This window comes from Puntigrus tetrazona, chromosome 7 (genome assembly GCF_018831695.1).
Source record: "Puntigrus tetrazona isolate hp1 chromosome 7, ASM1883169v1, whole genome shotgun sequence".
Lineage (NCBI taxonomy): Eukaryota > Metazoa > Chordata > Actinopteri > Cypriniformes > Cyprinidae > Puntigrus > Puntigrus tetrazona.
Window position 1 is genome coordinate 37134930 of NC_056705.1, and position 15224 is coordinate 37150153.

General features: G+C 38.4%; 2 protein-coding genes across 4 annotated transcripts in view; one reads left to right on the plus strand and one right to left on the minus strand.

Annotated features, from left to right (window-relative positions):
• Positions 1-719: 719 nt before the first annotated feature.
• adma (adrenomedullin a) lies at positions 720-3084 on the minus strand. The gene is made up of 4 exons (XM_043245969.1): positions 2951-3084; positions 2351-2454; positions 2140-2253; positions 720-1959 (listed from the first exon to the last, which is right to left on the minus strand). The coding sequence occupies exons 2-4, from the start codon at positions 2440-2442 to the stop codon at positions 1650-1652; spliced, it is 516 nt and encodes a 171-aa protein (XP_043101904.1). The 5' UTR covers positions 2443-2454; positions 2951-3084; the 3' UTR covers positions 720-1649.
• Positions 3085-5170: 2086 nt separating this feature from the next.
• sbf2 (SET binding factor 2) overlaps positions 5171-15224 on the plus strand; it is a 104265-nt gene continuing 94211 nt past the window's right edge. For all 3 annotated transcript variants that reach the window (XM_043244396.1, XM_043244398.1, XM_043244397.1), the window contains exons 1-2: positions 5171-5326; positions 14915-15000. In XM_043244396.1, coding sequence (XP_043100331.1) covers positions 5272-5326; positions 14915-15000 — 141 coding nt within the window. In that variant the 5' untranslated portion in view covers positions 5171-5271. The remainder of the gene's footprint in view (positions 5327-14914; positions 15001-15224) is intronic.

Genomic DNA, 15224 nt, shown 5'->3' on the forward strand with positions numbered 1-15224 from the left:
CCATAGTAACAGTCCACTTTTCATTCGAATAATCCAAAAGAAACATTGAGAAAACAAAAACTCATGCTATCTGTAAGTTGTTGTGGATATTGACTCTTTTTTTAAACTTTATGGATATTTTAGAACGCGTCGAACTTTTCAGCCTTGTTGAATACTCTAAATAAGCCTATTTATCATTGAAACGTAAAAAGCTAAGCAACTTTAGACTAAATTGTTTACTAATAGAAGACTAGAGCAGAAACTCTTTTTCATCCAGTATTTAATGGATAATTTTTATTTTCTGTGTTTTTCCTGTTTTATATTCGGTTTACATGAGTGTAACAAGAAAAAAATGCATTTCGGAAGTTCCATCTCATTAGGACAGGAATGAAAATGATGTGTTTAAGTGGAATGTCCTATGGAGCGCCTCTCACCTCTGCTCTACATCCCACAAACCCACCCCCTGCAGAGGTCCCATTAAACACAGTCCTGGCCCATTCCCCCTTCAAATACAGATAACCCACTTTGTATGAAGTGAGTAGGTATGGAAAACGGAAAAAAGGAATGCACTTGGCACCCCATTTGCTAGGCACCCCAGGGTCTTTAACATGTATTAACCCAGACCAGGTGCTGATCGTCTGACCACTCGGCAATCCGGACGAAGAACAATGGAGAGACACTTTCCTTTTACTACCTTCACTTCCTGTGGAACAAACAGACGAGGTCCAGAAGACGTCAGCTATAATTGTATGCAGGTTTTATTGAATGACAACGTTAATTCATTTCACACACAAACACGCAAATAAAATAGATCCCATTTACAAATATATAATTGCATAAAACATTATCCTATACCACAGCTTGAGACATCCTTAACATAAATGAATAATAGATATAACGCTACCTTCAATGCCCTTATTTTTTCCCTGTACAAAAATAGCTCTATCTCTGTAAGTAGTATAAAGTAATATAAAACAATTAAATAGTAATATCTTTGACCATTTTTTCAAATATACATATACTTGCAATAAAAAGGAAATAGATTGCACATATCTCTATACAAATAATAACAACAACAATGTTCAAGTAAGTTAGAATACAATCCTTGTGGACTGGCACAGACAGTTCATTTAATCAAATGCATTCATTCTGCTTACAGTGTCCAAAAATGTGATTCCAAATCAGAAACACCTTCATTGGCATTTTAAAAGTCTCTGTGTATTCCTTTCCTGATTCATGAATCTTTGCCCATTGAATCGACTTGAAGTACAAAGACTTTCTGGACAGCAACAGCTAAACTAGGGGCTGTAATCCCACCGACTGGTTCACCAGGAGGGCAGTCCATTTGTCCTAGGAGAGGTGGTTCTTCTTTTCCCTGAGGCCAGTCCACTTCAGTGCAATGATATCTTGCTCATATCCAAGGCACACTCATTCAGTTTCTCCATCTGCATCCTCACTCGTTTTCAACAGCTGCTGTTGTTTCTGCGCTTCTCTTTGCTGATTTCTCTTCTGAGGACAGCCTTCAGAAAGCAAGATCGCTCTTCCAGCCTCTGTGCTTGGAAAAGAATGCGCTGGAGAAGTCTTGGCAGGAGTCTGAGGCATGTCTTGAATTTCATATTTGGCCGCCGAGCCTCTGTCGCCGCGTCCCCGAGCGCTCCCACCCCACGCGCTCACGTCCGTCTGAGCAGCGCTTCCAGTTTGTGCAGCCGCGATTGAGAGTTTGAGCTGCTCCACACCGTCTGCAGCCTGCTGCCCTCCTGTCTCAGTGTCATTACTTTCTCTGGAACGGACCTTCGCCGTCGGCCATACCCGAAGGGATTAATCTTATCAGGGGGAGCGTTCCCGATCTTCAGCTTGTTGTTGAGGTCATGGAGACGGTGCGCCAGCACATGCACCGTGCAGGTGCCAAGCGAGCAGCCCGATCTCCTGGACTGGTTGATGGAGTTCTTGGAGCGTTTTGTCCTAATGCTGATGTCAGTGCTGGAAAGGCAGACAAGGGAAGAGGACATTAATGCCTGCCCGGAGTTCCTGAGCAATTGCTTTTTGGCTTGCAGCCTTAGTTTAACGTTCCTGGGCTTTGTACTTCATCATGTGAAACCACACTTAGCTTACAGAAAACAATGACATAATTTAAAGCTGGTAATGCTTGCTAATTCTTACCTAGAATGTGGCCTTAAGTTGTCTTTGACATCGTCCGGTCTGACAAACTGACTGTTGTCTAAAGTCCTCAGTGCAGCAAGGCTGAAATCCCTTTTCGATCTCTGCAGCCGGACACTAAGTATCAAGAAGAGAAAACCAGTTGGTTAGAAACTTTCTAATAATTTCCAAACATAACTAACATGACTTCAATCAAATCAAGACATCAGCTCACCTTCTTTTCAGGTCATGTTTTGCACTGTCCACGCTGAGTGCAACGGTGGCCAGCAGGCAGCAGCAGAAGATTGACTGCAGTATCAGTTGCATCGTGACGGAAATCTTGAAGGAAAAAGCAAATGAATCATCTGTTAGATATCCACATCGAAAGAAAGCAGCTGAAACCTCCAATCACCTGCATGCAACTCCCCTACTCTGTGCCAACCATGCTTTGCTCACGCTTGCACAAGAGTCCAAAATCCAAGCTATTTACACTCATCATACATTTATTTACAATGTCAAGCTGAGGTCGCACTTTCTACGAATAAGTAAACTTGCAAGTATGCTTCAGGTCCATTATAAGCATTAAAAGTGACAGTGATGTATAAAACTGTATAAAAAGAGTTCCCTTAACTCCATCAGTACCTAATTTAAAGTCACTCAAATTCTCTTCAAATCAGGTTAAGTTTTTGCCTAACAGGTAGAGGCACGTTCCCTGGCTTACAGATGCAAAACTAGGTCTCAGATTCTTATATAACTACAGATAACATGTGCATATATGCCTTGACCCTAAAAGAAAAGACACAGAAGTAAATAAGCTTCCTTTAAAAATGCATACCTGTGTTGAAGTACTCTTGGGTTGGCTTCAGAAGTCTGTGTAGAAAGTAATCCAGAGGTGTTTGCTCTTAGCGCTGTGGCAGCGGTGATACTCTGCTAATAGTCTGACTCTCTACAGCAGGCGTAAGTGCATTTATACTGCAGGGAGATGGGAGGGGCAAGTAACACGCTCTCTCATCCCAGCTCTTCATTTCTGTAGATCAGGGTGGCCACCTCAATTAGAGCATGAAAGAGAGTAAGAAAACGAAACCGGGAATATCGATGGGTTATAATTTAAAGGATTTTTTATCAGAGTTTCTGGGAATAAGAAGCAACTGCCAATCTGGGGAATTCTTAGAAAAATCCCAGTGTTACAATGAATAGTTTCCTCTTTTACATTGCTCATGATTTTTTATTCTGGATGTTGGCTGGGGGTAAAACTGTTATCCGTTTGTCAGACAAAGACAAATCATAGCATCTTGAAATGATCATTCTGCATAACATTAATGGCCGGTGCAATTAATTTGGATTAACACAAAAGTATTTAACATAATATAGAATTTTTAACAGCCCAAAAAGATCAAATAAAACTAGTATGAGAGATTTTTTATCGATGTTGAAAGAGTAATATTGTTATAACAGTGTTAGAAAGGACCATTAAGCTTACATTGATTAAACTGATATTGATGGTGTATATTTTATAATTGACATTTGATCTATGACTACTAAAGTACCTTTGAGTTACACCTGTCAGATTTTCTATGCAAGAGGTAAGACTCTCTATTTCTGGTTTTGTAAACAAAGATAACGGCACATTTAAATTTTTGGGAGAATGCCTACTGACCTTCACCTAGTTTGTAAATGCTTTCCCCCCTCACTGTAGACTAATTCAAATTAAATTCCTTTATATGATTCCTAATTTAAAACAATTACTATTTTTTCATAGAACAGCCAACATTCTGTTTCACAAAAATGTAATTAGTTTATGTTAATTACTGTACAACCCTGGTTTATCCTTATATGGGAAATCAAAGATTGCACAACATTCACTCAGGGACGCCATCCCGTTGTTTGCCTCTCAGCCCATATATGGTAAATAATGTTTGCTAAATCAATATGTCATAGCCATCACAAGGATTGTTGATATTTGATGAACTATGATGAGGGAGCCCACAGATGCAGGTGGGAAACAGGTACCTGTGTGTCACATGCTCAGGAATGCTAGCTAATGTGAGTCACAAAACACCCTAAAGCCATCATGAGTTTTAATCTCTATATTGGCAATTTCATAGTGATGTTGGTTTGGAGTGATCGTGTTTAAATATGAAAAATAGGCAGAAATTTGAAAACAGACATTCATAGAGAATAAAAAGGACCCTTATATCACTGGTATTTTTGTTAATACCTTGTTAAATACAATATTACATGAACATGGTCATCATTCAGTATCACTGAGCGCATCATTCATATAACATGTATATGTATAGAGCTGCAAACGTTTTGCAGTATTGTTTTGTACAAATTCGCTAAAGAACTGTTAGAATAGTTTATCTGATTATCATTATTATTTAATAATAAATGTAACTAACATAACTTTAACAAATATGAGTCTAGTTTTTCCAGTGACAAATGGGCGGTCAATTGCAAAAAACATACAATCAATTAATATTTTATTGTTATTTGTGAGGGTCTAAAGTTAAAACAAATATTTAGTGTGTTTTAACTGTAGTGGATTACGTGCTTTTCTTCACTTATGAGCTACAATAAGAACAGTGCCATATTCAACAGTCTAATATTTCATGATATATGCACTATATACCATATACATGGTCCATGTGTTAACCTTTTAATGATAGCTGGTATTAGTTGTTCACTAACTGGCTGATCCAAAAGATAGATCTAATCTATCTCCCAAAATGCAACGGCTAGCTCTTCATTTTGATCCCATATTGTGTGGAATATTATTTTACATTTGAAACACTGGCATCGCAAAAACTATTTCATATTATGAGGGCATGACGCTTATCTGTGCTCCACCTCGAATGAACTCGATAGTCATACCTTTGCATAGTCCACGGTAAAACCAACTGCCCACATAAATAAAAAGCCATTTATTCTGCAATATTATAACGCTACATAGCATTAATCGCTGAAGGGAAATCCTTTGAGCGATAGTGCACGATGTATTCTCGCTGGTGTCGGTGAACGCAGGACCCACGCCCATGAACGGACGACCGCCAGTCCGCGCATGCGCACTGACTCCCTCTGTGTCAAACATGGCTGTGCTTTTGAAGAAAGAAAAATGCTGAATTGTGTTGCAGAATTTCGCCTAAAGAGCAAACCATGGCAAGACTGGCTGATTATTTCATAGTGGTGGGATACGACCAGGAAAAGGCCGGTAAGTTGCTGTGTTTGTGAGAGGAGGAGTGTTGTGATTTATTTAGGCCGTTAGCAACAACTACTACTGCAATACTGCTGTGCTCCAAGAGATTAATAGATGGATTTCACTTTCCTTGACGCGTTATTATTGGTATCAAGATGGAGTTTGGGTCGGCTTTAGCGGGGGACTAATCTGGTTGTTGCCGTTTGTTTTTATGAATTAAGTTGGTAGTACGCGTTTGCCCAAATGGGAGGTTTTAAAGAAAGTGGCTAAGATGGTGTGGTCCTGTTGCTATTGTTTAACGTGCACGCACAACACCGCTCAAGCGAATGCTTTCGTAATAACACGACGTGTTTTTGTGTGCTATACGAGTGTTTTAGCACCATTCACTGAGTAAATCTCAGCGCACACCTACTATGTTTGTCGCGTGTACATGTAAACAACGCGCCGACTCACGCGGCTGCCTGCCTGCTACAATTCGTTGCCAAGCCGCACGCATCGATCGCTAAATGGCGATTTAAGCGCGCTACGCTGCATTGATTTCCACATTTGGTTTGGGTCAGCGATCCGGTGCTCTCAGCACGGATCTGCCGGAGAGCTCTTCCTGTGTTGTGGAAAGCGGATGCAGAGGAAACGGGACTTTACGTGTCTTGAGCTGTGCGTAATCGCGCGGCGTCTACAGGTGCTCCGCGCTGCTCTCGTTTACGGCGCACGAGCGTGTTTACGTGCGCAAACGACGAAGGAAGCAGCAGCTCGTCTGAAAAGCGCACGTCTGCACACGATCGAAGCTGAAAGGGATGTTCAGTATCTATTATTACACTCAAATTACTTAAAATTGAGGGAAATCAATGCTTGCGCGCCTTTCTATTCAGCAAAGAAACGCCAGTGATGCAAAAACAACTCATTTTTTTAACCCAATAAAGCTTACTTGTATGATATTTGATACATCAGTTTCTATGGTATCTAAACTGTCAACGCCATCAGAACCGGTTTTACTTATTCGACCACATGCTTTCTGCTCTCTAATTGGTTCATAGCTTTTAGCAAGTAAAACATAACTTGATTCTAAAACGTCTGCCTTCAGGTCATGGTAGACTTCTCTTTTTGCTGTGATTTTTAAACAAACTAACTTTTATTTTGCAAGTAATCTGTCATGTACTTAGCTAAACCCACCAGTGTTTTTATGAACACTTGTTTGTTTATGAACACTCTCTTTTCAATATGTTTTGCCCCCGTATTCAAAGCCACATAGATCACAAACTATTTAAATATCTTACTAATACTATTGAGTACTATTAATACTGCTATTCAAGTAGTCTGCTGTATTGTAGTAGAGATCTTATGCATTCATAGCGCAAGCTATCAGAATTACTTTATGGCCGTATAGATGAAAAATGTCAAGCGCCAAACATTTTGCTCCAGTTTTTTCCCTCATTGAGTGTGAGCTCCATATTCAAAGACATATATCTTGCATCTCCATCATTGGGAGGTGAGGGAGCTGACTAAATTCTGGTGCGCATTCTTTATGCAATTGTTGCTTGTCAGATTGTATGGCGTTGCATAAAAACAGAGGCAGACTTTGCAACATCAACATTCTTTTGTGTCAGACTGTAGAACAATATAGCTGAGACTGTGGTCATGATTGACTACGTTTGTTTTTGGAGTTAAGAGGCCGTGCAAAATAGCTCATGGTCTGCTCATGCGGTGCTTTAGCAGGAGCAAGCACTAGTGAGGTATTTATTCTGCGTATAGTATGCATAGACAAGCTATTATCCGTAATGTCACTAGAACCCTTCTCTTTCAAAAACCCTGCAATAATTTGAAATCGTAAGTTGTCATATTGCTGATGCTCTCCACCCAGGTTCATTTTTGGTTCAGTCTCCTTTAAGAAGTTGCTCTCATGGTTTGTGTAAAGGCACAGTGGAACAATGAATAGTTTCATTTTCACTCTTAGAGGTTTTTACACTCATTTAGACTCATTTTAGATTATACATGATCCAAACAGGTGAACCGAACCCTTGCAAAATGACTTAGCTTAAGCGTTCAGCACAATTGAAGGCTTGAGGGTCCATGCTGGAACACTTCGCAAACTTGCACGCTAACTATGATGAAAAATGACTACAGAAAATTGTGTTATATATGTAGCTCGTATATAGCTTTCAAGGCCAGAGAAAATTACAGACAGATGAAAATATTTTGTAGAAACAGTTTTTGGCAGCCAAAATCATTGATTGAAAGATGTAGGCTAGTTATCAGTTCTCCGATGGTACGTTTTGACTGTCAGTGCCTATGCACGTAATGTTGATGTACTACAGCTGGTGAACATGCCAGCTGTGTGGAGCTGGGTTGGCAATGTTGCTTTTCTTATTTCAGTTTTGACAAAAAATACTTTGCTGTATCACTAATAGATACTTATTAGTCCACTTAAATCTACATTTTTTTTCTTTGTAAAGTACGAAAACATCCATACCCATAAATTCTTTAATTGCGAGCTGAACCCCAGCCTGTGTCTTCTCTGAATAGACAACTGTTTATGTTTTGAAGGAGTCTTGGTGACGTTGCAGTGTCTTTCTCAGCAGTGATTAGTGTCCATAGAGTTCAAATGAGTAAGGCCTTTCTTTCGGTAGCTCAAAGAAACTGACTAGCCTCCACTGAGGGCATCAGATAAGCTGGCTTTCCTCCAGGCTTCAGTCTTTAAGGGCTGCTCTAGCTGAATCGCCTCTGTCACTTGTGGCTTGTGAATAGGTGAGGAGGGACCCCGGTTTCGACTCACACAGAAGCATAAATGGCTTTGCTACGTCGGGGAACTCAGTGTTCCTGACGTCTGTGGGGCATTGCGTGAATTCACGCATCATTCTCACTGGAACAGCTGGAATTTTTATCCCCTTTAGATAAAGATAATAAATGAGAAAGCATCGCACATTCCTAATTTAGAAGAACCGCTCAGAGAAGCCTTTCTCATGTTATTGAAGTGAATGATGATATCAGCTGTTGCAAATCATTTCGTATGTTTTGTATGACATATGCACAGATGCGTATTAAAGCAAAATGCGTTCTTTGCCTTGTGCAAAGCATGACTGGAAGTGCAAAACTTATTTTCAGCTACTTGATTGAAGCTTTTTCTTTCAGACATGGCAGTTTAACACGATGCAGTCATGTTCGAACGAGAAACCTGATACAGTGGTGTTAAATCAAAATGAATTGTTTAAATAAAGTGGACAGCGTCACATTTTTTGAGTGGAATCGCGCAGTGTGTGACCAGTTTAATGGCTATAAATTATGGCGGTGTATAAAAGGCAGATCATCGGCAAAAAATGAAAAAAACCTCCACATCATCATAAATTGAGTGATTTTTTTTTTTTCTTTACAAGATTTTGAACCTGCATGCTGAAAAATGAATTGCATAATGTAAGTAAAACCTGGTGTGGGACACTAAATATATCATGAACAAAACAGGGTGTTTTTAAGCGTTTCCATGTGCAGATGTTTGTGTGATCTCTCTTTTTATACATGACAGATGTGGACCATTGGGAATAGAGGCATGTGGTATGGACCTTAATGTTGGAGATTCTTCAGTTTCTGATGAGCTGGTCCATGGATTGGAGTCTAAACAATTAGATGTTGTGGTGTTAGTGGATGAGCAATGTTTTCTTGTTCAGTCAGTTTATTTTAATGAATGTCTGTAATGTCTAAAGATTAGTCTTTTTAAGAAGTAGGCTGCTTTCCAAAGTGGTCCACACGAATGTGATTATACATTAACAAGATTCCCACTCGTGTTCAGTTTCAGATTTGAAACTTTCTAAATGTTTAGTTTTTGAACACAATTTGACTGTTTGTTTTAAAATTTCTCTATTTAATATTCTATAAATAAACAAAATTAAGTATTGGCATCATTTCAGCAGACATACAGTACAGTGTTTGCTCTGAAATGACGCGAAAAGGTGCAAAACAGTAGCGTTTATGAAATTAAAATTCTGCCATCATTTAGTGAGTAAATGACAGGGTTTACATTTTTGGGTGAACTGTCACTTTAATGTAGCTGTAATTCTTCACAGTGTTTGTATTTTTAATGGCAAATGCTGCAAAAGGACACTGATGAGCCATGAGTTATTATCTCTTTTCTAACATAGACCAGGGAAGAAAGTTATAACATTACTGGTGTGATTCTGAATGAATGCTGAATGAAGATTACCAGTATGAGTGTGAGCCAATCCAGAGCCGTTAAAATGTAAAAATTGAACTACGGGCCAATTAAAACATTCTGACGCATTTATTTAAACACATTGTATGATTTACTAGTATTACTGTGTGAAAGGGGCCATTAGGTCAGTGTTTTGAACTAGACTTATTTAAACGATATATCGATTTATATTGAAGCTGCAGTCCATAGCTTTTTTTGGTTAAAAATTAAGATAGTACGTGACCAGGCAATGTTCAAAATCAATGCATTGCTTTGTATTTCTTGATATGATTGGCTTGACAATTAGGTCTGTACAGAAATTGAAATCTACTCTCTAATACACACTATACTCATAATCACACAATGCTGATGTTGTTAACATTAATCATTTGATAATGAAGTAAAACAGTAATAGTAATTTTCACAATTTGATGTGAGCTAACCGATTGATAGAATTTCTTATCACCGTTTATTCACAACTGCAGCTTTGATCGCAATACCTGCATCTGTTAGGTCGGTCTCCCTTCATATCACCTTTTTTAACCTTTAATAAACATTCTAAAAATAAACAATGATTTGCACCTTAATATTTCAGCGTTAATTAAGTATTAGAACATTTTCCATCAAAATCGGACCATGAGTCGTTTATATTTGTCATTGCTCTCAGAAGAATCAGCCTGTGTCTTTATGACCGGCTGATTGAAGCTTTTTATCCATAGCTTCATCCAGTTTGCTCCCTCCTCATTTTTATGTCTGTTTTGTTTTTTGAATCAGCTTCCTGCTTTGATTTCCTTTTAAACTAAATTCCTGGAAAAATCACAAATAAATGTGAAGTCTATGCTAACAGTACTAGCGTAAATGAGTGCCCTGTGGTTAGGGATGACACTTCTGGAGGAAATGTTTTGCTGCCACCGAACAGTGGAAAACCCAATTGGCAGACCGTATAAATCTTTGAAGATTTTATTACAACTGATCTCATTTTAACACCTCTATTAATGTTTCATGGATAATAGGATGTTGATTTCAGGCCTGATTGATTGTTTCATGGAAAGATAAGGCGTTGATATCGACTGGAATTGTGTCGAGGACGTGACGCTTTGTTTTGGTGTCTTCAGCTAGGCTGTTTTGCAATAGAAGATTGCAGTTTCGGCCTAGAACATTCAGATTCACCTTTTAAGATGTTTATAATAGCAGACGAAATGTGCTTGACAGAAATAATTAACGAAAGTGTCTTCAGAGTTCTTTGAAACTACAAAAACAAAGATGATTGAAATTGTCAAATGATTTGCCTGCTTTAAACCGCTCTTTGTTTCTCACCGAAGCTGATGAAAGGTTGCACTGATAAACTCTTGATGAACTTGGATTGATCACTTTCAGTTTTCTGATAAGTGATAATATGGAAATATCCAAAGCGGTTTGGATTGGATGACCTCTACCCCAACTCTCTGACATTGTAAACCGTGTTTCATTTTATGCAATTTAGTTTAACCAATTCTAATAAGAAGTCACAATACGGTCATCAACAAGAGCTTGAGGACCTTTGATGCTGAACTGCTTTGCACCTTTGTTCAGACTGCACCCGGTGGTGTGGTTGACTTCAGAGAGCCAAAATAAATTACACTTATGTCATTTTGCTATTTGTTGTATTCGTTTCTGGCGCATCAACCATTTGGAAAACCCTATGAGTTACATTTCGCTCAGGACATTTATTTTTCAGTTACGCAGCTGCTCTGGTCTACTGGCGTGCTTCCTGGAATCTGGATGTTTTGACATCACAAATTTGCTAATCTTTCATACCCTTTACCATGCAAATGATAGCAAATTCCTTTGCATATCTTGTTTTTTTGGACAGCATCGTGAAGGCCAATTGTGGGATGGCTCTGGGATTTCTGGAAAAAACACACTTGTTTTGTGAAGCAAAATATTTGCTTTACATAATTGATATAGTGGAGAACTGGGGCATCAGAATTTTTCCGAAGCCCAGCACAGATGGGATGTGTTTTGTCTCCCCTGCACACCTGTTTGATGAGCCGGTTCAGGTTAGATGTTAACGTGGTGGTGACGCAAAGAGAAGCCAGCTCCCTACTTTTCAGCCGTCTGTGCTGTCTGATCCTGATTAGAATGCCTGAAGATGGATTAAATTTTTCCAGTGAATAAGAAACGCAGCAATAAATCAGGAGTTTGATAATGCAAATGCTGGAATACGAAAATGATTTCTTTTTTGGCAGTGTATTGGGATTGCTTTAATTTTCTCTAAACTTGAACAAACCCTTAACCCAAAGTGGTGTGCCTTTTTTCAGTTATCAGACTTTTTACTTTTTTTTTCCCCTCTGGTTGCATGAAAAAAACTAGCCAAAATATCATAGAATTGCATTGTAGGAGGTACCCTGGTGGTATGCCTTACTGGTATGTGAGAGAAACTGAGAAACAAACAGCGTGTGTATATAACGCATGGCAAGCTTTACATTAAACAACTTTATTGCAAAAACGGAAGGCAAAAACTGCCTCCACTAAGTGCATTAAAATTGTTTAATGCACAGCCAGCCAAGCATTATGCCACTTATACCAATGGGATTTTCCAGCATTGACATGCTAAAGCTTTTAATGGTGTTTTTCAGTGCAATATTTGACCGGAAAAGTGAAAAAGACAGTTATTTTCATCAGTTATGGCTTGTTAGCACTAGAATTCTGCCCACTTCAAATCAGACAGAGAAGAAATAATGTGGTAAGATCACACTTATTTGAATGAATGATAAAATATGGGGGTGGGGGGTATTGCTATTTGAAATTACATAGCAATCTAGTATATAGGTTTTTTTATTAATAAAAGTGAAACATAACAAAATTATTTATGATGATATTTGATTATAATATATATTTTTTTGCTTTTCTGAAATAATATGCAAGTCACAAGCTAGTCATAAAAACAAAATAATAACACAGCAAGGTTATCTGCAACAATGACCGGCTGACTGTACATTATATTGTGACACCTACAGTTTTCTGATTAGCTAACAATTAATATAAAGTAAAATAGCTATATATTGCGAAGCCTCGTCTGCTTTCCTCCAGAAACAGCTGGCAGATGCACCCTAGCGATAACATATCATCATGCTAAAAATTTCTACAAACGATGTTAAAAGTACATTGCAATGCCCTTGCAGCCATCTACAGCACCTCGCCATTGTGGCGGCGCACGTTGCATGTTCAAGCACCACTTTTGTTCAGAAAAATGTAAAATATGATGGAGAACATTTTAGCCGTTTGTCTAAATGTCAGACTCCAGTTTTGGATACTGAATCATTGTTTTGTCTTTCCTCAAGTAGAACCACACCTCACGAGAAGATTTGGATGTGTTGTTCTGTGCTGTAGGACGTGTTTTCAGGTCGCGGTGCAGATACGCACATGTCAGGACCGGATTTGACTTCGTTAGCGGAGTTTGATGTTTGTGTCACGACTGTTGCTTAAGACTTCAGTTGTTTGAAAAGTTCTTTAAACAAGTTTACAACATGAGATATGGAGTGGAAAATACCATTTGACAGTGTTTCTCGCAGGATGTTTTTGAGAAGGGATACTTACTATCGTGTTTTCTGTTCTGTTGTGGGTTCAGAATCAGGACACGGCAGTTACGTTTAATGTTAATGTCATGCTGTGATGAACGGTGAGGGAAATCTGAACTAATTAGAGTAAAATGTTCTGGAATGCAAGGTCTCTCAAGTTCTGATTGGCTGAAACCTTCCAGTTGAGCGATTGATAGCTTCTCTATTCCGGTAAACACTGACGACGCGACATCAAAGCTACTATTCTGCCCTATTGACCTCTGAATAGTGGACTTCATAAGATATTCAGTAAGATTATATAGATTGTTTACGTGATGATACACAAACATAATAGGGGTCTAGTTAATAGTGAAAACTGGTCATTATAATAAAGTGTTATATTTTTAGTTAGATATGCTTAGGTTTGTTATATTAATATTATATATCTATAAATGTGTTTATGTGAAGATATATGCCTAATCCGTAATCTGAATAATGATCTCTTTAGCAGATTAAGTGTTTGATGACATTACAGAGTATTACACCGGGAATCAGAGACCCTCAAACTAATATTTCTGCACAGTCCACATAAATCCATGAGAGGTGCTTAGTGTGTTTAGTGTAGCTCAATCCCATGTTTTGACTTATAAAGCTATGATTTTATCTAGATGCAGGTTGACTGTCAGCACTACTGTTTGCAAAGAAAAAAAGCAACATGTCCGTGTCAAATAAATACATGATTGTATCAATGAGAAGATTTACGCAAAAGAGATTTACTCACCCTCGTTGTACCCCACTGATTATGACTATATGCACAAAAAACACTTAGATGTTTTCCAAAATGTCTTGTGCGTTTCACAGAATGAAATTCATACAGTTTTGAAACGCAAGAAGGGTGAGTAAATGACGAGAGAATTTTCTTTTTTTTTTTTTGGTAAACTATCCATTTAATGTCATTTCACGTTAGGATTTAATATTTCTACTATACACACATTTGCACATCTTGGCAAACATTTTCCCAAACAGTCAAAATGTATTTTCTCAAATTTTAACAGCCCATTTCCAAGAGCAATATCTTTATGAAGTTGTCTGTCATCTGATCAGTCATTTACTCCAAAAATGTGACAATCCAGAAATACGTTCGTCCAGTACGTATCTGGCCTGTTTTGTCTATCTGTAATAACATACTGTCAATGGCCTTTCCAAACTACATTACCATAAACTGGAAAGATCTCCAATATCCCCTGACCAAGTGTGTATACTCCAGGTTCCAAAACGCTGTTCCAGATATTATCAAAAATACAGGCAGTGATGTATTCCTCGGATAAGCAAATGAACAATGATGTCTAGTACTTATTTCATTTTTCTAAATCAGCATTGGATAATGTCTTCACTCCACATCTGTATTAAGATATGAAGCCTTAAATTTGCTGTTAAAGGCCCGGTCACTTTGACCTCTTAGAGACTATTCCACTAAAATGTGCTGCATTCTCTAGTTTTAGTTGTTTGCCAGGGCTATTTGTGTTCATATTGACTGGTATTGTCACGTTACAATGTTTGCACTAGTAAACGCTAATTGACGAAACCCTCTTGGCCCTGCGCATACAATGCTTTCTTTGTCGTCAAAAAAACAAATGGGCCAGGAAAGATGGTTTTGGACGCCAAAAAGACCAGAAGGAATGCACGAGGAGTAATTGTGCCAGTTAGGAAACCTGGAATTGTGATCATGTTTAACAATTTTTTGTTACGTTCAGGACTTGTCCTGATATGCCCCATACTACTGTTCATGCTGTTTTGAAAATGCCATTTAAAAGAGAAAAAAAAACAGTGCTGAAATTGCACAATTTAGTTAATTCTCAGTTTTTTTGTTTTCTCTATGAATTTTAGGATCTGGTGAAGGATGTGGCAAGATCATTCAGCGCTTCCCCAAAAAGGACTGGGATGGCACAGCATTTCCCCAGGGTGTGGAGATGGTAAGGAGTCATTTTTGTTCCGTTTTCTGAAAACAGAAACCCCAAAAGTAGACCGAAGTCATTTCTTCATAAACAGCTGCCTTCTGGAAGTAGCGGAATGGAAACTACCTCTTCTTTCCCAGTTGTTCTCTGTTATGGATTTTCAGTTTTTGTCATTTGCTCAGCTGTGCCCACTTGATTTATCTGATCATTCTAAATAGAATAATAATGCATCTGCCCACATC

Excerpts from the sequence above, each read along its gene's own strand:
- adma (XM_043245969.1), bottom strand. The coding sequence starts at position 2,442 with ATGCAACTGATACTGCAGTCAATCTTCTGCTGCTGCCTGCTGGCCACC. Across the intron at positions 2,254-2,350 it reads AAACATGACCTGAAAAGAAG|TGTCCGGCTGCAGAGATCGA; the intron begins GTGAGCTGATGT and ends CTTGATACTTAG. Across the intron at positions 1,960-2,139 it reads AACTTAAGGCCACATTCTAG|CACTGACATCAGCATTAGGA; the intron begins GTAAGAATTAGC and ends CTGCCTTTCCAG.